We start from the raw sequence: 25,351 nt of genomic DNA on the forward strand, positions 1-25,351 counted from the left end.
TTTTCCTATTGGAATGCTGGCAAACGTCATTCCAGTTTTCCTCCCTTCAAAGAGCCCAACATGGTAGTTTCAATAATATATCATTTTTGCACTGTCCATTCACAAAGAGTAAAGTTAGGTACTGTCTGTCTGTGCATTTCATTCCAAAAGCAACAAGCAGCTCCAAACAATGGTTCTTATTTAGCAATTGTAGGTTAATTCTGAGGGGGAACTGCATTAAGAGTATTTTAGTATATAATCGTCAAACGTAAACTGTGACAGGTTTAAATTCAGATTGATGCATAGGTCCTGGGTATTGTGTGTATTTGGCAGCAGAGAGAACATACCAGGCCTTGCAAAAATATTCATAACCCATTTCACATATTACCCCATACCACTTACAAACGTCAATGTTTTTATCATGATTTAATGTGACTGACCAACAAAAAGAAGTGGAAAGAAAATAATCCATGCTCTTTAAACTTTTTGTAACCAATAGTAATTGCCATGCAATCCCCCTTCCAGTCGCCTTTACATATTGGGCCCCACACGGGTAGGACCAGACTCGCCCATATGGGACTGTCCACAGGTTGGATGATAACCCCATAATAATTGCCTGTATAGGTTAGATGTAGCGAAACACTGGGTAAAAACTAGGACCTATATGGGCACTGTAACAAGACCAATGTAGGGTTACCAGCTATTTCAACCTGGAAAGACTCAAAGAGAAGACAGAGGCAATTAGAAAAGTTTATTAGTGAATGTTTATTTCTGTGGCACTCGGACCCCAGTAAAAGACCTGAATGCTGAGAATGACATGCGCTTGAATAAATATCTTAGGGTTAGATTTAGAGATGTCTTCCAATCCGATCCTGGTGGTGGAGTGGAGGCCTGAGGAGATTTGGAAAGAGTTTGGAAGCCAAATGGTGGATATGGGGTGGAAGAGGGTCAAAGTTCAGCGGCAGAACGAAGGGATCCATGGATGAAGATCTTTCAAAGCCGGGCCTTAAAGGATTATTGGCCAGGGAGAAATGCAGACTTGACGCTGATTGGTGGAGCAGAGCCGCATGGAGGAGTAATGAGACGAAGCTGGAGATGATGGTGAGTCTTCCATGTTGAATTTTTGTTTAAACTCCATTATTACTAAATAGGTTAATTTAGTTGACACACATGGGTCGCAAACAAGAACTGCAGTCTGAGTCCTTTGCAAAACAGCTCAAACTAAATAAAAAAAAGATGGAGATTATCTGTGGACAGCATTTCTCTTTGTAGCTTTGTTATAGTTATTGACAGAAACCAGACAAACACATTTTTTATGTTTTTGTTATTCCTGTCTATCCGTCTGGTCCACTACGATGTGTGCTTCAGATGCAAAATGAACCAACAAGATAAATACGAGTAGAAAACAATAAAGAATTTAATATGTGCAAGTCATCAACATCACTATGACACTAAAAAAAAAAAAAAGTCACACAATAATATTTTCTGGCTTTACTTCTCAACATCAAGATGAGAATTAACTCATTTCCTGGATTCAGATACTTTGGAACAGTCTGAGTCTGCAACACAGATTAGATTCTAGCAGCATTAAGTGGAATCAAGCACATGAAGCATAGTCTGTTTAATGATCTGTACCCACACAGCACAGTGATGGAGTTTTAGACATATAAAAAAGGCACTCGGGCCATATTAAGAGATTTATGACCCAAACTTTCAATCTTTCTGTACAAAATTACACATACAGCATCTGCAGTAAACACACAACATTGCACAATAAAACTACCCAATTGTTCAACAACATTTGCAGACATTCCCCCCAACAATGAGCAGAGAGCTTTTGGACATATTTTTTTGCACTGTGTAATAAAGTAAACTTAAAAAGCCATTTACTTTGCTCAGTCCAGTTACAAAATATTCAACAACACATTGTAGACAGCTGGACGTCTGAGCAGAGGCGATAAATGGACCAACCTGAATCCAGAGCAGCAGAAGGCACTTTTGTTTGCGGTCCAGCTGCTGCACTTGGAGGTGATTCCAGGCACTGCAGGCCTGGTCCTCACAGTGGCACAGCAGCAAACCCTTGAATGTTCTTCACTGTTTAAGATAAAGCTCCCATATCTGTTGTGGGTCCACCTCAGCTTCGGCTCAGTCGGCACTGGTTTTGTTGTCCAGGGTAGTGAGTATGTCAGGCCTGAGAGGAACCGTAAGACATTGTGATATGTTTTCACAGAGGAAGTCAGGCGCTGTGGGGAGTCCGACAACTTGTGGGTGATCCGTGTGAATGGAAAAGTCTGAAGGTGCTGGTTGCTCTCTGGATGAGGGCACCGACTGCACAGACTGTGACATTTGTGACACCTCCTGTGGTTGTAAGGTTGGTAGTGATGCAAGATTTGGCAGGGGTTGAATGCATGGCTCAGAGAGTCTCTGCAACCCCTGGGTCTGTGTTTTTTGCAACTGCTCTGCAGTGGGGTAGTAAGGCAGGAAAGGCCTCTCAGGCGCACAGGTCCTCATGGCCAAATAGGTGTGCATCAGCAGGTGAGGAAAGCGGGACGTGAAGTATGAGACAAAGTCGTCAGGGATGGAGCCGAGGGTCTCCTGCACCTCAGCAGGCAACTCCCGGTAATGATGTTTCTGTTGAGACAAGATCAATCAGGAATCTACAGCAGGGGAGGAGTGTGATTTTCTTTGAAAATTTTAATCATGCAACAACTGATTCTCACCTTGTTTCTCATTGCACGCAGAAGGTCCCGGACTGATCCACCCTTATAGGAGCGAAATTTCCGCAGATCTATCAGAGGGAGAACAATCAAACCTACCGAATATGTGAAAAAATAAATCTATTATTGAAACAGAATTTGTAAAATAAAAAAATTCCATAAATCATGGAGATGCATATTTTATTATGAGTGAAACTTTTTCATTCATTCATTTCTGGTCTGACACGTAAAATAGCTACAGTGAGTCAGTACTGACTCCATCAACCTTAAGATGTACATTATGGCTGCACAAAATATCATGAAATTACCGTCATCGTATATTAGTGTGTGCAATATTCATATCACAAAGGACTGTTTAGAGTGCAATAATTGTTGGCTAACATATTACAAGTGGTATGAACTTACATTTTTCATACTAATGTAATATTTAGCCAGTTGGACAGAGTCTCAGGGCAGCAGATGCTAACACCAGACACAAAAACATCACCCAGATTGCTAAAGGTCACAGATGAGGACGAGGGGAAAGAAGGTATAAGCCATTTATTGTGACTCTTTATCATATTATTTAGCAATATCATTGCCACAGCAACATTTTCTAATATTGTGCAGTGCTGATGTACATTCAATTTTATAATTTCAGTTAGTTACTATGGTTATGGTAAATGCAAAAGATCTACAAACTTCAGTTAAAATGCCAAGTTTTGGGATGTAAAAAAAATTGACCTTTATCAATCTTTTCAAAAGCTTTCCCACCCTTAATTTGACATAACAGTAGTCAACTGAAAAACAAATCTGTTGTGAGGTAAATGTAAAAAATAAATGTTTGCACTTAAACTAAAGCTTTGTTGAAGCAACTTTTAAATCAATTTCAATAATAAGTTTTCTTGAGTTCACTCTTGCGTTCGACTGCAGTAGCTCTAACTAACAAAATAAATAAATAAAGTTTTGTTATCCTAGTAGGATTTTTCTAGACATTTCCTTAATTTGCGACGTTATTTAAAGCTATAGTTTGCAAAAGGAGAACAAAAGATCAAAACTGTACAAAGGTATCAATTAGGGGAAGAAGGGGTACAGAAAATTGCACAGGATTCTTCAACATAAGGACAGTGACATTACTAAAGTTGGATGTTTCCTCAAAATTGATGAAAAGACAAGGAAACTGGTCATTGAGGCTGCAAATTGAGAGACTATGAAACAAAATGTCTTGCAGGACTTTTTTCTTTAAAACCAATTAGAGCTGCACAATATATTCAAACGCATTGGTCAGCGGTCATCAAATTATCAGTGTGTTCAATATTGCAGGTGTAAAGTACTGCTTGCAAGCAATATTTGGTAGGAGATAATATAGCTCACATGCCATGCATTTATGCTCTGCATATTGCTAATATATTTGACCACTTTGATAACCTAACGGCCCTTCATGCTCACAGCCAGTGTACATTTTCAATTCAATTCAATTCAAAGATACTTTATTGATCCCCGAGGGGAAATTAGAATTCCAGTACAACCCATCCAAACATACATCATGACACAAGACAAAGGGGGGACGGGTCACCGAGGCTTTGCTGCCCACTCACAGGCGCTGGCCTTGCTAGATGAGAAAAGAGGTCACATTAGGTAAGTAGAGGGGAAAAAAATCATATTTCACACTTTATCCTTAGCAGGATACAGTTTAAGATTGCAAAAAAACCTCAGCACAAAGAAGCAACAAGTTTACAAAACAACATCATGCCGGGAACGGTGAAGGTGGTGTGAGGAGTGCATATGTTTATCTTGAGCATGTGTGTGTGTGCAAGTGAGTGTGTGCAAGTAAGTCCATGAAGCATTGTCACAGAGGCCATTGTCCTTGATGGTTCGTTGGAATGTTCATCAACCGGCCACAAAGTTCTGATCAGGTCCACAGATGTCCTCAGGGAAGGGAGGGGGCAGAGGGAGCAGAGCGTCATGTTTACATAACTTCCAGGAGAAGTTGAAGATAGCCAGCCATCAAGGCCGTGCAGGGGAGCCAGATTCAGAAAAATAATAATTATTTGGGTTAGGCTGACTCTTAATTTTCCGTCAGCCTTGAGAGTCTCGCTGGTGCTTCTCAAAGGCGAATCCAAATAGACAAATTCCTGGTCTTTCTGCCAGATCCGAGCGAACAACTTTCTCCCAAGATTTATCCCATTTCACCCCTGAGTCCAGGAACCGCAACCTGCCTGCGATCCTGTGTAAGGATCACATCCAGTCTGCGATTCAGCTCACGTAACATCTCAGTCTGAGTGCTGATCGCTCTGAAGATCCCATCACACATGCCAGGCAGCCTTACAATGGCCAGAACAGCTGCTGACATTCTCCGAATTTCTCGATATGCCAGGTAACCGCTGACTCCAAAAAGCAGAAATCCGGAGAAAAATGTCCTGTCCGGGCAAGTGGGCTCTCCCGACCCCTGTCTTCTCGTCGAGAAAATTTGATCAATTGCATTGAGAGACCAGCTGACCAAATCCATATTTTGGAAGAATTTGGAAGATGTGCAAAAACAGGCTCCAAAATGACAAGACACAGAGCTGAAGCAGGGCAGATATGGGAGGGGTGCGGGAGACAGAGAAAAAGCGTCCACCTCCACCGAGAGCAGGAAATAAGACATAAGTGGCTGAAATACTGAAGCTCACAGACGGTGGAAAAATGTGGGTTAATCAAAATCGCTCTAGCTGTTGCAATGTTCAACAATAGTAAACCAAAACAATACCATACCAACAACATCAGTTTCTGCATGAAAAATGACCCCAAGCATGCATCCAAATGAGAAGTGTCTGTATATGTATATATATATATATGTATGTGTATGTATATATATATATGTATGTGTATATATATATATATATATATATTATATATATATATATATATATATATATAATATATATATATATTTATATATATATAATATATATATATATATATATACACACATACATATATATATATACATACACATATATATATATATATAAATATATATAATAATATATATAAATATATATATATATAATATATATATATATATATATATATATATATATATATATACACATACATATATATATATACATACACATACATATATATATATATACATATATATATATATATATATATATATATAAATATATATATATATAATATATATAAATATATATATATATAATATATATATATATATATATATATATATATATATATATACATATATATATGGTATATATTTCTCCCCCAAATGACTCTGCACGGGATCTATGGCACATTAAAAGGTAGAAAAAAGTTTGAAATGAATGATTTAAAACAGCCCAGTTTTTTTCCCGAAAGTTTTGTTTGCTTCTGATATCCTAGGTAAATGATAAACATATAACACAGTCTGGATTGGTTATATTTGGCTCTTTTTATGACCTTAACGTAAAATAATGGTTCCGCAACATTTCTTTTATTCATTATTGAAACTATTATCTAGGTTGTGATCCTCAGCATTTGGCACTGCAGGCAGGAAGCAGCCTACTTTACACAGGAAACATTTAGTTCGTCGGTGAGAGCAAATCAAAGGACTAAAACATCTAAAGTGAAACAGTACCACGTTTAAGAGAACAAGGTGCCAAAAAACACCACAACAAACAAGACAAAGTTTTTAGAAGACGCTAAACTGTGGCACAGCTTGCACCTTTCAGCCAGCCTCATCATACCTGTCTGCAATGGCACTGTGATGTGCTCTCTCCAGTCGCCCTTGACAACGGCCCTCCCTCCTCTCTCCAGCTGCCTCATGATTGGTCCGTCCAGCGGTTCCTTTTCTATTCTGTCACTCACATCCTGCAAAAACAGATCCACATTGCATGATTTCGATCTGCAGCAATAAAAAAAAAAAGCTAAATAAAAGCATTTAATGGGTCTGTCTCGGTGTGCAGTGCTCTAATTTAAAACATAATTTATTTCTAAAGAAATAGCAAAACTGCCCATAACCAATGAATACATGTGCAGACACATCAATAGTTCTACATTAAATAGCATATATAAGTTGTGTTTGCCTTTTACAAAACTTTGAAAAATTCTTTGCCAGCGTTAAGCATAAAAATAACAACAAACTACCATTAAAGCAATTCCTTTTACATAAAGCCCATCTAGAACAGTACAGTCAGTCTGGATAGGATTAAAACCTGTTGCTGTCTCTCTGCACAGAGTTTGCAGGTATGCAGAACTCTGGTATTAAAGATGTCCAGCATGTGAAAGGAGCCCAAACCTGGAAGAACTGCAACTCCTTCTCCAGAGTCCAGAAGAAAGGATGTTTGAGGACACTTTCAGCTGAAGGTCTTTTCTGGGGATCCATGCTCAACATCTGTTCTATGAGATCTCTGGCAACAAGGTTACCTGAGAAGGAAAAAAAAAAAAAACACACCCCACAAAGTCTTGAGTAATTTGTGAGAAGAGCAGAAATAGGTCTGCTCTGCACATTTCTTTGTTGCATCCTGTGGCACTGATGAAAGAATGACCAACCATATCAAGCTAAAAACATCCTCTAATCAGGCATAATTCTCACCGTGTTTGTCACTTTGCAGAGAGTCAAGGCTGTATCCACCCAGCAGGATGTTGGCTTGCCTCTGTAGAGACTTGCCAAAGGGGTGACTTCCCTGAGACACCACGTAGTAGAAGACACAACCGGCAGAGAAGATATCCACCGCGTAGGTCTACAAGGAACACATTGGAAGAGAGACACCACCATGATTTCAAAAGGAAGTACAAACAACAAGTATTTGAGTAGTACTCCTGCCAAATGAGATAAAGGGCAACTATCCCTGACTTACCGGGTTGTCCTTGAAGTCCTCACTGAGAACCTCTGGAGCAATCCAACCCTCGGTCCCTGGAACCCCAGACCTCCTACTGAAGCTGTGACGTCCCACCGCCAGCTTCTTACACAAACCGAAGTCTGAAATCATTGCCCGGACTCGGCCGTGTGCGTTCGGCATGGACACCAGAATGTTGTGGGGCTTCAGGTCACGGTGGACTAGAGGGACACAGAAAATTATATTTCAACAATAACCGAAGACAAGGAGGCAGTAAAAGCGTTTGATATTTTAGTGATGCGTACCTATTTTGAGAGAGTGCAGATGGGCTAATCCTGACATGGTCTGCTGCAGAAGCACGACTGGCTCAAGTCCATGACGGTGGAAATCCTTTTTCTCTACATACTGGCAAGAGAAAAGTAAACAGTGTTAATAAAATAAAACATTCAGCAGAGCAAACACAATGCCTGGAAGTTCTTTCTTCAGGTTGATAAGATAATATAACAAAAATCTACAAGGATTTATAAAAACAAGACTTTGGGGGAAAAGTTTGAATTTATTATTATTTTTTCTATGATTTATTTGGGTCGGGACATGTGATATTTGGAAAAAATATCCCTTGGCAAGTTTCAAAGAAGCCACACGTTTGGTTGGTTCCTCTACCCGGCCTGGACTGGGCCACACATTTTCAATACGGCTGAGGTCAGGGTCACTCTAGAAGCTTAACATTAGCCAACTTTGTCCATTGCAAAATATGAATTCTGATGAGTTTTGGGGATAATTGTCCTGTTGGAACACACAGCTGTATGAAGTTTTAAACAATCTGTCCCAAACTATTAAACCATCATATAGAAGGATAATAACAGCAACAGACTGTTTTCAAGAAATGGAAAAACTATGTAAAAACCAGCAAGGATGTAAACACTTATTGAGTTTATTGGGAGCAGTGATGGTTATAAAAACCAACGGCTGCTGGGAGGAAGGATCTATTATAATGCTCCTTTGTGCACCTAGGATGCAGCCGAACATTCAGAAACATCCCAGCAACCATCGAGGCTCAAGTCCATCATAAACTGACAGCTGCTAGAACTGTCCGGAGTGAAGTGACTTTAACAACAACCATGGACTGGGAGGATGCTGACCTAGAAACAACAATATCTAAGTCAATGTTCCAAATCAAGCTTCATACCAACTTAAGGACTGCTGTGACGGTATCATGCCGTGGGACCATTTTGTTCAGCGTTTGAACACACTATTCATTTCAATGTTCCATCATTTACCAAGATCAAATCTCAAATTATTTTTCCAGACATTTGAGTACAAAAATAACCTAAGTGGGTTTTCTTATCCGTATATTCTACAAATAATGACGCCAGCAGTGACCAGAATTCTGTGGGAAACCTTCAGGTCCAGGAGCTTTGCCGTTGAACACACTTTTGAGGGCCTTTTGGTGTTCAGTTGTTGTTAAAGACAAGTCTTAAACCACTTTCTGAAGAAACATTTTACTCAAAAAAAAAAGCTTCTTAATAATTGATTAATTACCTCCTGAAGAATGGCAGCACACAGCTCTATGGCAATGTACTGGAACTGACGATCCCGCTCGGTGCAGAAGTAACGGATAACATTTGGATGCTCGTCAGATTCTCGGAGCAGCTGCACTTCTCGGTCTGCAAAGCTGAAGCACTCTGGGAGGATTCTCTTTATTGCCACTGGACGGTTGTCAAACTGCCCCCTTTTGGAGAAAAAGCACAAATGCAAAACTGTGATATGAGAGGATTAGTGAAATTTAAGCAGAGGCTGCCATGACTGATTCACTTACTTGTAAACAATAGTCCCCTCAGCACCATGGCCCAGGACCTGTTTGGGATGGAAGGTTATGTTGCCAACTCTGACCGTTGTGAAGTCTTCCTCTGATAAAAACACATCACACCCAGTGAAAACTAGGCTAAAATAAATCAACCTATGAATGAACACTGAATTTAACAGCCTTACCTCCATCTTCGTGTTCATAAGTAGAGCTCCCCACCTCAGACACAGACAAGTTGGAGTGGTTGGAGGCACGGGGGGTGACGTTAGGGGTGCTGTGGTCTGAGCAGTCCGAGCGAGTGCGAATCACCTCCAAGAAATCGCTATCTGAAGCCAAACCTAAGCCCACTTCTGCAGGGGAGAAGGGCTGCTGCCTCTGGAGCAACTCCAGCCTCTCCTCCATCTGTCTCTGGAACTCCTGGTGCTGAAGCTGCTGCTGCTTGTGGACACTCTGTGGTAGGAAAGGAAAAAAAACAAAAACAATGACAAAATATGTTTCTGAACGTTTTTTTAGCATGCCGTTTCCACTTTAAACTCCTAATCTCATGGTTAATGCTGGACAGGGTTTGCAGCTATTAGATGTTGCTATGCTGTAATTGTGCTATATAACTAAATCTGATACATTAAAATAGGTCATAACATTTCTTACCTTGGGATAGATGATAACAAAAGCCACCCAGCCGGCCAGCAGGAAAGTGGAGAAGATGATGGTGGCCATGTCTTTGAGCATGGAGTCCACGGGGGCCTCCGAGCGCACCGTGTGGCCGCTGGTTCCCGGTTCCCGGATGGAGGTTGAAGGTTGCCCATCGTCCATGCCGCTGTCATTGACCTTCTACAGCAAGAAATCAGAGGAGCAAGAAAAATGTTAAAGAGAAAATGTGCACAGAGGGTTAGTATGTTTCCCTCACACGAGACGACACGGACCTCCTCTCCTTTTTTGTCCATAGTAGGTGGGATGACGTTGCCTTTGTTACGAGGGAAGTTTTCCGGGAACGTTTCCAGAATCTTGGTGTGAGCCTCGGGGGGTGTTTCATGATGACCTGAAAAACAGCACAAAAAACGTTTCAAACAAAGGAATTCAAGTCGAAAGTATCCAAAACACCAACGGTAATATTTTAAAGGAGACATTCTGCCATTTTTCAGATGGTTCTATAAAAACACGGAGACAATAAAACCACTCCTAAAACTGGTTTCTTCATAAAGAAATGCATTGTTATGGTTGAAAAGGAGCTGAGTCAGCACCCCTCTCTGCAGCTCCGTTATACATTAGAAGAATATATGCATTTAGAGTAGCCTTAATGCTCACATAAATGATCTCTTAAGTTCTTGTGTTCCTCGGCTGCAGTTAAAAACCCTATGCTTTGAACTGACAGCAACATGGATGCAGCCTGTAATATAATATAAAGACAACTTGTAAAACACTAGATGCAGCCAGACGAGGGATGGTTACTGGTATCATGGTATGCCATAGTTCTAACAAGTTCTGGTTTTAAAGTCATTCAAATTCTCCTTCATACCGCTCCTTTGGTTTTAGAATCCTTCTAATAAGATGACAGAGAAAGCCTCAGAGTGATGCTCCTTCAACACATGTTGCTGCACACCGTCAGCCGGCTGGCTGAAAGAAAGCTCCTATACTTTCCAACCTCTTACAAGGACGACAGATTTAGCCATTTACAATGCATCCCGTCACGAAAAAACAGGCAGTCTTGTTGAGGCATCTAAAGGAGTCCCATTTATTACTGGCACCAGCATTTCAAAACTGCAGCTGTGAACCTCCGAGCAGCAAGTCTGTGAATTGACCGAATGCAGAATCCACCCAAGCAGACAGCCCAACTAACTGACCAGCTAATATTAGCTTGTTGTACTTAGGTTGCTCTAATAGGAACATTAAAGAAGCACTTGAATAACTTACTTTTCTAGACTTCTACATGTAGCGTTTGTTCAATACTATGTATAAAAAAAACATAAATATAATTTTAACTATGATATTTGGTTTTAAACAAATGTTGCATCAATAGGAAAAACTGCTGCTTTTCTGTTTAAAATAAAAACAATTAGATCTTGCAATAAATTTCAGATTTGTGAAATTTTGTGTCAATAAAGTGAAAATATGGAATTTAATGTGAGGTAATTATATTGGCTCATGCCTAGTTACAATCCAATGTTGATTTCTTCACATTTAAGCTAAATCTCTTTGGCTTAATTTGCATTTTAGACAGTAAAAAGAGATAAAAATCAAACAAAATAATGTATTTTCCTAATAGCAGAGCCAAAGCCAAGCAGACATAAGACACTACAATTCTGTGACTGGATGATAAGTTGGAAGACAGACTTCTTATTTAAGATTTTTTAAATAAATGAAACAGAGCATTGGTAAAGAACGATTACTGCCAAAAACTTTCCGCTTTCCTTCAAGTTTATATTAATAAAAAAAAAAAAAGTCACAAAAAACTGTAATTCCACCAGTCACCCAGTAGATGGCAGGCCACATTTAACTGAAAGCATATAAACTTCCAGGTTCTCTGGTTATGAGTGCCAACATTAAAACTTATTTAGGAAAGTGCATTTTTAAACCTACTATCTTTCTCACAGCACCCACATAAATAGTTAAAATAAAGATTCTAATGGTTTTGATTTGTTTTGTGTAGTACCGATGAGAAGCAGATAGTTCCTCATAAAGTTGATCCGGTTTCGCTCTCGGAGGCCAGCGTTGAACTTCACACTTGTGCTGGGTGTGATGACACACTCCTTATCCTCCTCCGTCTCCTGGCTATCGGGGCCCTCCAACAGGGGGAAGGTGCTTCCACGAGGCTAAAGACAACACTCTGTTATCAGACCCCTCATGAGTTTATATAAGGGACACTCTAGGAACAGCAGGCTATTATTTCAAACAATCAAGTCTTCAAGGTTTATTAACCACAAAAACATATTTAAAAAAAAACTGTGGCAGAGTTAAAACCAATTTAATAAAAACATATAAAGACTGATTAAAAAACCTTGAAACAAGGCTGTGCTGTTCACAAGATTAAATGTTACACTCCGTTTACTATGGTTTATATGCAGATTGTTCTCACCACCACTGTGACTCCATCATGTACCAGAGAGGGCGATGCGTACAGGCTTGTAGAGTATTTCCCCACATATAAAGTGGCCCTGGAAAGAACAGAAACGCTGCAGTCGGTTAAACTCGTTATTTCAACGTGCTTGATGCTAAACTGAGCCGTGACAAAGATAAAATCTCGCCAAGCCAAATAAGGCTAGAACATTCACAGGAGACCAAGTTGTCCTGGCTTTGCTTTTCAGCAGCAGCAGATGTGGAGCTTTACTTTACATTTACTGTAAATCCCTCATATATCCAGGCAAAACAAGTGCATTACAAACTTCACTTTATCAAGATGTGATTCAAGACAAACAGCAAAAACTTCTAAATTAGTATATTAAGTTACTATTGTGGATTAACTACATATTGCAAGCTTTTAATTCAGTTCATTTTGAGGATTATGGCTAATAGCTAAAGACAATGAACATAACATTTCTCAGAAATTTTAAACATGAACATAAGTCAAATAAAAAAAGGAATTTTATTACAGAAATGTCAACCTATATTTCCAAGTACTGTAAGGTATCTGAACTCAGTGCTTGATCAGGGCTCTTCTTGCATAGATAGTGAGCACAAGCACCTAAAAAAAAAAAAAAAAAAACAGGGATTCATTGCCCCTCCACTCTTCCTCCAAGCTCTGGGAGCTTAATTTCCACAGTAACTTTCCTCCAGCCAAACTCCACATGTTGCTTAACAATCCTCTTAAGGCTGTGGTTATGCCTGTTACTTGTACAAATTTTGACCACACTTCTTCCTTCCACTTAACTTTCCATTAATTTACTTATTACACGGCTCTGAATGGTCAGCTAATTTTGCTGCTTATCCGCCTTGAGTAGGGTTTCACTGACTGTTGGGTAAACATCTGTGAAGTCAGCAGTGTGATTGTGTACATCATAACGCAACATTTCTGTATTAAAAATATATTTTTAACCAGTTTAAACATTAATCAGCAATATTAATCAAAACAAACACATGAAATATAAAGCCTCCGTGTGAAAGAGTCCATCTCTAAATATATATTCTCGAAATAAATGAAGTTTCCATGATGATGAGTATTGACATGCACAAGTAAACCTACACACACAATGAATAAATATTTTTCCAGTGTTTTAGTGCTTGTGGATACATAAAAAAGGAAAGAAATTGGAGGTAAATTACTTACATGAATTTATTTTTGGGCTTCTTCTCCTTTGGAAACGGATATTTCCACCGAGTTATCCTTCCAACCTCTCCGGACATGAAAGTGAGGTACCGCAGCGTCTCCACGGCCAAGTTAGTGTGGGGAACTTTACGAAGACCCTCGCGCTGCCAGATGTACATCGCCACCACCGGGGAATTGTAGTTCTGCATCCAGTGAACGTCTCCCGTCTCGCTGTCCACAGTCACCACGAGGCCATCGCCGTTGGACACAAAATGAGCCATTTCTTTGGAAGGAATAAAGAGATGCAATTAACATGCACAGCGTGTTGGAAAGTGAAAGGCCGTGCATGTGTAGGAATCTTACTGTATTTGAGGTCATCGTCAGGGAGGGTGGAGGCATAGTCGGAATAGGTGGCATTCCAGCGAAGCTCTCTGTTCTTGGTGTCGTACATGGTGATGGTATACTCTAACAAGGACAGAAACATGCCTGGTTATTTAAGCAGCACACATGGCAGCATCTCAGTGTCAGTTTCATTAGATAAGTGCAAAGCTAAATTGTGTTACATTCCCTTTAAAAATAACAATGGCCAACAACCTTAAGGAGCAGATAGTTAGTTAATCAGCTGCAGAAACGACCATCGAATAAAAAAAACCCGTATAAACAGTCTGAGGCGTTTGTTGTTGAACTGGGTTAAATCGTTAGTGAAACTATTCTGGTTAGAAAAACAGCTGAGCTTGTTTTGTTTTTACCCGTGCGTCCCAGATAGAGAAGGGATGAGGACGGACAGAGCATCTCAGCGAACGAGGACGTCAAAGTCTGCTGTTTTTCACCTGTTAGCAAATCCACCACATACCACAGGTCCTGCTTTTTACCTGCAGGAGAGCAAACAGACAAACACACAGAGGAAACTGATTACTTCAGCTGTAAATTTTATGTGGTAGACCAACAAAGTTGCACATAACTGTAATTTAAATGAAATACAGTTTGGTGAGAGAACATCAGAGAACTAACAGCATCATGAATGCCAAAGAACAGAGCAGACAGGTCCTAGAGAAAGCTGTGGAGCAGTTTAAAGCAGGGTTAGATTAGAGAACAATTTCCTAAGAACTGAACATCTCATGGACTGATGTTCAGTCCATCATCTGGAACAATAAACACTACGGCACTACAGCAAAAACACCAAGACATGCACTGAAATTAGTAGACCAAGCACGGATAGCATTCATCTCAGAAGAAGTGAGGAGGCCCATGGTCCACAGCTCAGGTGGGAGAAACTGAAGACAAGACAGCCATTAGTCATGTACTCCACAAACCTGGTCTTTATAGAAGATTAGCAAGAAGAAGGTCATGTTAAAAGAAAGCCATAAGATTCTTGCATTTGTAGTTTCCCACAAGGCATGTAGGTGAAACAGCAAACAAGGGAAGAAGGTGATTTTTGGCCTACAGGCAAAATGTTATATCTGAAGACCCCTCCCACAGTGAAACATGGTGGCAGCATCATGCTGTGGGGTGTTTTTCTTCAGCGGGCATAGGGAAGCTGGTGAAAGTTAATAGTAAGATGGATAGCAGGAAAGGAAGAAAAACCTGCTCCTGGCTGCAAAACACTTCAAACCAATTTTCTGCTTACAGCAAATGAAAAAAACAACATTTAAGATTAGAATATCACCTCAGATTGTTGTAAAAAAAAAAAAAAAACACCTTATACAGAAAAGTATGTTTACTACCTGGTTAAAAGTTATTTTCAAAGAGTACTTTAAAATCTGACAAAAGGTCCTCATCGGAGCCCATATTCTAATTCACTCTACAGCCAGGGGTACAGAGGAGTGGTTTAGATCACAGCAATGTCATGTGTTAGAATGGCCCAGTCAAAGTCCAAACTTAAAAGAAACCCTCCATCAAGTTTGACCAAGCTCGATATGTTTTGCAAAAAAGAATGGGCAAATATTTCATAATTTCAAGAGACTGTAGAGACACATCCAAAAGACTTGTTTGTGCAACAGCAGCAAAATGTGTTTCTACATAGTATTGACTCAGGTACAGCATGCCTTGTAAAACCACTGTGTTGGTCCAGTAGCATAAAATCTAAATAAAACACTGGAGTTTGTGGTTCTAACGTTAGAAAATGTGAAAATGTTGAAGATGTATAACTACTTGTGCAAAGCCAAGTTTTCAGGTTTCTTCTAATATCAGCAAAGCGGTTAAACTGACTAAATGAGGCACTTTGTACAAGCCTAGTTATGCAAAACAACTTGTTACAGTTTGTCAATGGGTTGTATCACACTATAGTAAAATAACTACTCCTTGACATTTTTGCATCCGTATCTTTTACTGCATTTTGACAAAATGTGAAGTCACACACACAGTATTCAACCAACCAGCAACGGTTTAAATCCGAATAGCAAACAGCCTTAGCTGAGAAAAATAAATGCCCGACTGATGACGACAATGAGGAGGCAAATGTGACCAGCTTCTGTTCAAACAATGGCAGATCAACGTTCCTGCGCTGGCAGGTATAAAATCAAAAGAGCTGAGGCTACGACAGCAGATTCACTGGAACCAGAAGACAATGTGGTGCATTCTGCTGAAACCAGATAACGCCTTCAGAGAAGGTCATAAACATGGGCAGGATCTACAAATGTGTGTGCATGTTGGAAGCTGTGACCACAATGCATTTGATGAATGAGTCTTACCCATGTAAAGGATTCCATCAGAGCTGCGACATGGTGAGGCCTGGACCAACTCTGGGATGGTGAAAGGTAATTTCTGTTCAAGCAGAAACACTCAGATAAAGCTCATCGTTTTAAGGGACAATAACAAAATATAAGAACATGTAGTACAAACCACCACAGCTGCAAATTCATAATGAGAAAGCATGACTATTTTTCTATAGAACAGGGAACTGAGAGGCGGTTCTCACTAAACATAGAAGATTAAAATGTTTTGATAAACGTATTTCTTCTTACTGTGAGGCCTTCGTTGTTCTTTCCACCCAGAGAGTATAGACTGCCATCGTTGGGGTCCGGCAGAAACGCTGGTCTGGTGACAAAGATAAAGGTGGCAGGTTCGTTCTCCAGACAATAGGTCAAGCTCAACATGTTGTAATTATTATTTGCATATGCTGCCTTTTGTTACACACAGATAAGATACATCAGAATACAGACCCTTGCAAATGTATTTTATGAAACCTTTCCACATTTTTGTAACTTTACGACCTTAAACTTCAATGAATTTTACTGCTGTGACAGACCCACACAAAGTGGAGTGGAAGGAAAACGATTTTGTGTTAAACTCTTAAACATTTAAAAAGGGACTTTGTAGACACATTCTCAAGCTCCGTCAGATTAGACAAAGAGGGTCTGCAAACATCAAGTCCTGCCAGAGATTCACAATTGCATGTTTAGTCTGGGTGTCCTGTTGGAAGGTGAACCCCCACCAAGTTTTTCTCAGCCTTAGAGTTTCTTGAACTGCATTTAGCTCCATCCATCTTCCCTGTCCCTGCTGAAGAAGCCATCCTCAGAACACCATAAAGCCACCACCATGTTTCACTTTTACACCCCTGAGGCTTTCACAGAACAACTAGTTTTATGCAAAGTATAAAGAGTGCATCTGTGTGTAATCTAATCTAATCTAATCTAAACAGATTACTTTTAAAGGCAATTGGTTGGAATTGATTTTATTTAGGAGATTCAGTAAAGAGGGACGAATAAAGATGTTGGCTAACTTAAAACATTTTATTTTGTATCTTATGTGACAAACTGTGCAAAATGGGATCAAGTTTGAGGGGTGTGGACCCTTTTGCAAAGCTCTGTGTGTGTGCAACAAAAGAAAAAGTAACTCAGATACGTACTCGGCTACATGAGTGGGGACCTGAAGAACTGGATCTGAGGAGACAAAAGGAGACAAAGATGATAGTCGGGACTGACGGGAATATCATCTGGCAGAGGGAAAACATGTCTAGTGGCAGTTGAGTAAGAGAGGGCGACATGAGCACTGGAGACGTTGGGCTGCCGAGGACCCAAAGTCCAAATGAGCATGCATGCCCCAGTGGCAAACATGAAGGGCAAACAGATAAGTCAGTGAACAGCTTTCTGTGAGTAAATCAAACATGACACACCAGCACTGGGAACAGGAATAATAATCATTCAATGCGATCACAATATCAAATATCTATCTAACAGACTCACTGCAGTTGTGCTATATTCCATTTTAAATGCATTGAATAATATCTGGTTAAAAGTGGGCTAAAAGCAGACTTGCTTTGCAAAAATAAACTGTTTTCTACTGTGTTATTGGATAGAAGTGTTCAGTACATTGTTTTCTATCTTTTAACAGCAAACCAGTGAAACCCTAAACCCTAGGCGTCTGTTGCAAAAAGGCAAACGTACAACTCCCACCAGTGTGAACAAACTGGGTGGGGACCAGGTGGAGCTGAGGTGTCAACAACGGCACAGTTAGGTTTGGGATAATCCAAAGATGGTAAATGACAATTATATTCAGTAAACATTGGTCTTAAGCAAATGTAATTGAATAGGACGTCAAGTAAACAAGCTGGTTTTTATATTTATGGCTGAAACATAAATACATGTTTGCAAACTAAAGGAGGGAGAGAAGCAAACAGCACCATGACAGGTGTGATATTAAATCATGCTGTTCAGTATTGACAAAGGTGGAAGATTTCTGCTCCCCTCTCATTGTGCCCGACTGCAAATGCAACAGGTGTGTGCAAAGCCTGGTGAAATCTATATTCAGTGGCTGTTCCAGGAAGACAGATGATGCGGAGGAGGTAGCCTCTGCCTCACAATCGGAGATTTGGTTATTGACTGGACCCAGGCAAGATTAGCAGGCAAAAATTGAATTTTTATTATCCTGCCTGAAACAAAAAAGAAATCCACAAAAAAATGTTTGTACTCCTTATCTAATGCAATTCCAGAGCATGCAGAGCCTTAACGTGGTAACCATGGTGCAAGGCGTGAGTTCAGGCGACACTACAGTGAAGCTGCTGTCACCGGTCTACTCAGACCTTGATTAAAGGCAGCATTTCACCCTTTCTCTGTTAATAATTACTCACTTTTCATGGCTAAGACAACCTGAATGAGCACCTTGTTCTAGTGTGGTCTAAAAACAGGGCCTAACTACACAATACAAATATTGTTAATAAATATATGGAAAAAGGCTGGAGAAGTACTTTTTAAGAAAGAAAAATTATTAGACACAAAGACATGTTTGCTTTTAAGATTAGAACATCTTAATTGCACTGACAAGACCATATATATAATCCTGCGTGTGATACCAATTATAATATTTATAGCAGATGGAAAGGTTCAGGTGTGGCCATGCTTTTCTTTTCAGGAAACACTCAGAAAATTTTAGCTGCAAAGCAGACAAGCTAAATGCAATACAGCCCAAAAAATCTTGGAGAACTGGCTTGCAGTTTTGTGCGACAAGCATAAACCCTACAATTTACAGACTGCTCAAATAGGCTAAAGCTGATTATAGATTTTTTTTTTTTTTTTTTGAAAAAGCAGTTTGTGATCTGCAAGATCTTTATTTGTGAAAACAACAACAAACAAGGGGGGATTCTTAATGTTTCCCCCCCCAAAAAAACTTAAAATGTCATCTAGTTTTTGTAAATTGAACATCCTCCATTATCTTGTAATATTAACACATTATTACATTCTAATAATCTTGATATGGTAGAGATGTGACCTCTAATTTACTCAATTTCTCCAGAGTCAAAGCTTCATTGCTTTATTCTAATAAGGCCTGCATATTCCCAGAACCAAACAGGGATCCATGGGGCACTGGGACAACATTAGTATGTCATGTTTGATATACGGTATCAAAAACAAGGAGAACAGCCAACAAACACCTTAACTTGACACCAGTCCTCTCCACTTACCTTCTTTCAGAGTCCATTTAATGGAGCCGGATTTCTTGCTAACAGCATGCAGGTTTCCATCCAGCGTGGACACAAAGAGCAAGCTTTCAGGAAGGGCGACCGTGCTGGCACTGCAAAACCCCTACGAAAACAAAAACCGTTCAAATAAATATACAATCACGCAATTCAGCAAAAACACACTGACAGCATGTCTGGTTCATAACCAGCGATGTGTTTGTGCATGCATCCTTTTTAAACTCCCAAGTTAGGTTAGAACATGTGCATCAGCATTAAGGCAATGGATGATTAGTCCGTAATCACTCCGGTATTATTTGGCCACACACACACACACACACACACACACACACACACACACACACACACACACACACACACACACACAAAATGTTGAAATAATCACAAGCAACCTGGCAGAGGATAACAGCTGATCAACTGAAATGTTGCTTGGTTTAAAGCGAGAACTATAACAAAGGGTGGGAATGAAGAGGAAAACTGAGCATGAGGCTAAGCCCATTTCATCTCCGTTTAATCTTTGGATCATGGTTCGGTAGAAAATGTGGTAGAACTGAGAAGGCTCAGGACGTAACACAAAAAAACCCTGAGCAAGCACTTATTGCACAGAATATTATACCTTATTACCATTTAACACTAGGTGGTCCACTAGCTGATATTAGCTAGCTGGGGCCTGCATAACAGACAGACCCCTATAGGCTTTTGAACTGTAGTTAGAAACAATGTTACCTTATCTATGAATGGGGCTCCTTTAGTTTTCACAACATGGCTGTGTGTTTTTCACCGATGGAAATATTTAAGCAGCAATATTTGGCAATTTACAGCAGCAGGTGGCAGTGCTCTATATAGAAAACTGTAGTCAGCCCTGCACTTTCTCCATCATCTCATCAAAAGTACTTAAAACTGTAGAAACAGTATGACTGAAAAGTTTTTTTTGTGGTTTTGGTACTGCATGTTTACCAGGATGCTGATAACTTATCTAGGCCTAAAACTGAAACATATTTTCTAACACAACACTCCTCTGCCACAGGAAATCTTAGCAGCGGAAGCTGTACTCATTTCCCTGGTAAACCACAGCAGTATTGATCAGGGGCATGGAGTAATACCTCATAAAATCCCCCTGGAGATCTGCAAATAGCTTCCACATATGTAGGAGCTTCACCTTTTAAAAAGTATTAACAAACTCCTCAGAGAAATTAGGCAGCCTGAAGAAAATACCCATGGGGTTAAGGAGCTAAAATACTTCCAAGCTTGAAAAAAAAAAAAATAGAGGTGCAAGGTTTCTAACACTCTGCGTCTGCAGCTTTACTGTTCATGCATACTAGTATGATATAGATGGCTGGTAGGTACCTGAAGAGTAAGAGCTACATTCCTGCCATCCAGTAGATCTTGTAAAGTTGGTTTTGCCTAGGACAATGTGAGAGGAGCTCCTCAACTTTAGCACACACAGCTGAATAGTGGGCAGGCAGCCCATATGGGCATTCCTCTGTCCAATCTACAACGCCTACTCAAATACAGGGGACACAGGAGCTCACGAGGCACCACGGAGAAGGTAACCAGTCGTTTGGTTTAGGGGCGTAGGAGCAGGGATGCGTCCCTGTTATTTTGTCAGGCTATCTGCTCAGGTAGCCTGCAGACACTCTGCTCTTAGCTTGCCAACTGTAGTTTTAAAATGTAATGTAATAAAAGTGATGAGTGGAGCGCCTTTAGTTTTCACACCATGACCGCGTGTCTTTCTCTCAACCAAAAACATTTCCAAGTCACAGAGTTTGTCTTTCTTGTAGGCCAGGGCAAAGTGTAGGAGCCTTTTCTTAGACAGCTGATTAGCAGTGTGCAGCAACAGCTGGGAGAAGGCCAGAACAGTGTTACCATGCAGCTGGAGAAAACTCTGGTCACTCCAACAATTTATCCTGCATCTCAATAAAAACAGCTTTAAAATATAAGAACCGTTTTAAAGCCTCTGTAACAGATGGCTACTCCAGTCAACGGTTCGGTTCGAGAAATATGACTCCTCACCAACCCCCTAGCATTCAACAAGCTCCATCAGCCTTTTTCATGTTCAAAGACGTTCTTTTTTTTAATCCTTGATTTAGCTACATCAGCCCTTTATGCACGTGGGATGAAGAACAAGTGGAACCACCAGCGCAGTATATATCTCAGCGTGTCCACCCACCGTGAAACAGCTCGCCCCTCCACTGTAAACAGCCTACGTGACCAGTTGCAGACACCCCGCAAAGTTTTTCACTGCACTCTTCTGAAACTTCTCACACCCAAATGAACAGAAACCGAGGCAAAACATCAACTGAGAGTTTCTCATCATCTGCAGAGAGAAATGATATCCTTCCACACTGGCTCAAGGATCTCTCCCTGTGCTCTCACAAATCCTTTTATCAGCATGCGTGTCAACATTGCACCTGCAACTGTTCCCACTGCTGCTTCAGACTCAAGCTTGTTGGCAAAAAAAAATTATCGTAACTAATCTGTTTTAACCCCTAACAGCTCTCTTGGTTTCACAAACAAATACCTCCCCAACCATCTGCTGGCCCGTCTAGTTTTGCATGGATGCCGACATTTAACAGCGGATGAATATGTTAAAGTGTTGCGCTTCAGGGACATCTGTTTCATAGTTTCGCTGCTCAGAATTGATGTGATTTACAAAAGCTTAATTAAGGCAACGGTTTAAATAATGCACACCCTTCCATTTCCTCATTCTGTGCGTTTCACAGAAAAAGCATTGCATAATAAGGGTTGCAAAAGACTGCAGAACTGGGTACCACCAAACTCTTTTTCCTGGATCTAATTTTTTTTTGGTTTTTTTTACCCTTTTGGCACCGGGGGCAGCTTAAAAGGGACTTCAATGCTGGTGTTATCACTGGCAGCGGTCAGTAATGGGTCACCGTGCCTCAGAGCCTGCTGGACAGCAAACCAAGATGCTTAGAACTGGCGGCTTTCTCTTCAGGTTTCAGCAAACACTTTAAAAGAGTCCGGGTTGTGGTTCCACGTATGGACCGGCACTAACAAAAACACGAGGTTAAAAAGTGTAGAAACAAAGCAATCACCTTGTTTGCTGCATTCAGCAATTTCTGCAGCTTGTCTGGGTGCAGAAAAAGCAACAACACAGGAACCAAGAAAAAGAACATTATCACACATTTGTCTGAAGCTACATGCAAGGTATCTTTTCACCTCAGGGCTGCGCAACAATTAAAACGGAGTGGGGATGTGACATTGCTTCTAAAGTGATAATGCACTCAAGGTTGCATGGATCAACTGCAGGGTTTTGCTACAGAGAGAGGAGTGCCACGTGTTGGCAGGCTCAGTTAAAGCATAGCCGGTCCATTGTTGTGATAAGGTACAAAGGTGACTGCTTTTTCTTTCAAAATAAAGTTAAAAAAAAGATGTAAAATTGACCACTGCATAGTTTCAAGAAATGGCATAAACAGACTGAGTTTATGATGGCCATCAGCTGCTAAAGGAAGTTTGTGCAAGCATAAAGGAGGACATAAAATGTGTTAATAATAGCGATCACTGCTAACAGACATTTAGTCACAGACGTGTCATTCTTTTAAAGCAAAACTGTCTGCTCTTAGAAATGTGTCAGCTGTGAACAGGCGTGAACATACAGATGTAAAGAGCTTTTCATCTGTAGACATCCCATGCCTTTTCTCCCACTTACATCCCTTTAAACTCTATCGCTGGCCTATCATTTGTTGCCCCCACTACACCTGCAAACTCTAATAGGCTAAGAGAGGAACCTGAGACATGACAAGGGATTATAAAGCCACTTTAAGCTGCATCTTAGTTAAGGTGGTGTTGTGTAGCAGTGAAGGGCCTTGGTCTCCAGGCTTTTAAGGTTTTGGCTCAGTTTGAACACATTTATTGCTTTTGATCAAGATTAAATCCAAGACACCCAATTCAAGCCACCCAAAACTAAGTTGTTACTGTACTTCACAGAATGTATACCCAATAAGATATTATTTTGATTTGCATGGACTTATTGATGTTTTTGTAACAACTGGACACAGGTCTGTTGCAAGTTATGGATACAGTCCTTGTAAAATAAATGTATAAACTCCATCAAGGTTTAAAAGTATAAATGACCTGGCCCTAAATTATTTAGATCTGACCAAGTGTAGTGTAGTGTAGAGAAATACACAAGACATATTCCACCAAGTCATTGTTTACTAAACACTCTCCTAAATGTACAAGTTATGTATACGTCAAAAAATATATACGTTTAAAAAGATATGGAAAACCCTACGATTTAAGGGTGTTCTCAAGGTCTCATCCTTAAAAAATGTGCTTTAAAACCCTAACATAATTAGAACCTTTTGAAATGACAAAAACTTCAAAGATATGTATTTAGACCTTTAACTTGAGATGCACCGATTAGGCTTTTCTTGGCCGATACCGATTTTCCGTTAACTTTGAGATCTAACCTGCTGATTTTATTTTTTCCAAAGGATATAAAAGAGAAATGATTTGCTGTTGTCATTAGACAGAGGCAGAAGTTTTGAATCCAAGAAAAAAAATTAAGAACTTTGGTATCTTTAACTCTACCCCGACATAGACAGCAAAATTAATTAAAATAATCTCACTTTTGGCTGCAATAGCATTATATATGTGTCTTCTTTGTAACAAGTATCCCTCAAAAACAGTGAAACATCCCTCAGGTAAATTGCTGTTATTTCTGCACACGTGACAAGTTAGTGAATTCAATTGTCGATTTAATGTTGAACTAATCAAGCCTTTGAAACATTACATAGGCATCACTACATGAAGAATGACATTTTGGGAATTAAAATGACCTAACTGTAACTGTATCCAAGTCTAGGGGTCAGCATTTGATATCCGCTGTTTGTATTAGTTAAGGGCCATCGCATCCAGTGATATTGAAACTATAGTCAAAAATCTGTAAACAAAACCTTGTCTCTGTTATCAGAAGAAACCTCAAACGTTTTGACCATGACTGTCTATTTCCACTATAAATTGACATGATGCTTAGCTATCTAAGCTGAACTGGGTTTGTTTTTTGGGTCACTGCTATCTGATAGGGTAGACATTAAGGGTGATGGTGGAAAATAAACATTGAGACAGCGAGAATAATGTGGGTAGATCACAACACTCAGTCACATCACAACTACATATCTTGCTAACATCATGCATCCTTAGTAACAGCTACATTATTATTGTTATTGAAAGATAAACGTCTGAAATTTCAACAGTTAACCAACAGTGCCAGATATCTAAAAGTTTACATATGGTTTCTTGTCATTTCCTGAAACTAGAGTCATAAAAAAACAAATTTATCTACGCAGGTTTTAAAAGTGTCAGATAAATGGATTTTAGCCCCTAAAACTGATCGAAATGGATACTTCAGCGAGATAGCTAACGTTCGTGTTTCGATAACCGCACTAATGTCAACACGCAGCATATGGACAGAATTTCAGCGTCATGTAAGGACAAATAATGCTATTAAAACGCCTCAAAGTAATAAAATAAGCCCACCAGAACCGTGTGTTCTGCGTGTTCTGTACCAGATAATCATAACACAATGATATCCAGTTAGCTCGCTTACCTTTTGCTGGGGACCAGCGCAGGAAAGCAAGGCTAAAATGCAGCACAGTAGAGCCTGTTTGCTCCCTGGCCAGTCCATGTTAGACTCGGGTCTCAGACCTCGACAGGCTAGCTGGGTGGTCCGGGCGGGCTGATCGCTACATAGAAAACTCGGTTCGGGCTGCCACAACGAGAGGTGGTTCAAATGTTTTAATCGAGCCAGCGGCAGCGGTACAGACGTTTCTTCCTGAAATTAACACTGCGGAGGTTGGACTTTTGGATTCATATCCTCAGGAGTGAAGGAGGGAGGGACGCACGGAGGCCTCTGGGCCAATGAAA

General features: G+C 40.1%; 1 protein-coding gene across 2 annotated transcripts; it reads right to left on the bottom strand.

Moving 5' to 3' along the window:
* Window positions 1-1,372: 1,372 nt before the first annotated feature.
* Window positions 1,373-25,253, bottom strand: LOC124864351 (serine/threonine-protein kinase/endoribonuclease IRE1-like). Of its 2 annotated transcripts, none has more exons than XM_047359116.1 (22): window positions 25,035-25,253; window positions 19,448-19,568; window positions 17,396-17,429; window positions 16,512-16,584; window positions 16,239-16,311; window positions 14,298-14,420; window positions 13,912-14,013; window positions 13,570-13,831; window positions 12,382-12,460; window positions 11,959-12,118; window positions 10,232-10,347; window positions 9,957-10,139; window positions 9,494-9,758; window positions 9,321-9,411; window positions 9,044-9,233; window positions 7,807-7,906; window positions 7,523-7,722; window positions 7,258-7,405; window positions 6,961-7,088; window positions 6,410-6,533; window positions 2,700-2,767; window positions 1,373-2,610 (listed from the first exon to the last, which is right to left on the bottom strand). In XM_047359116.1, exons 1-22 carry the CDS (start codon window positions 25,110-25,112, stop codon window positions 2,125-2,127), a joined length of 3,204 nt encoding a protein of 1,067 aa, XP_047215072.1. In that variant the 5' UTR covers window positions 25,113-25,253; the 3' UTR covers window positions 1,373-2,124. The 2 variants fall into 2 exon arrangements, with proteins under 2 accessions (XP_047215072.1, XP_047215071.1); XM_047359115.1 differs by having other exon boundaries at window positions 2,700-2,791.
* Between the last annotated feature and the right edge of the window lie 98 nt (window positions 25,254-25,351).

The sequence above is a fragment of the Girardinichthys multiradiatus genome, chromosome Y (assembly GCF_021462225.1).
Source record: "Girardinichthys multiradiatus isolate DD_20200921_A chromosome Y, DD_fGirMul_XY1, whole genome shotgun sequence".
NCBI lineage: Eukaryota > Metazoa > Chordata > Actinopteri > Cyprinodontiformes > Goodeidae > Girardinichthys > Girardinichthys multiradiatus.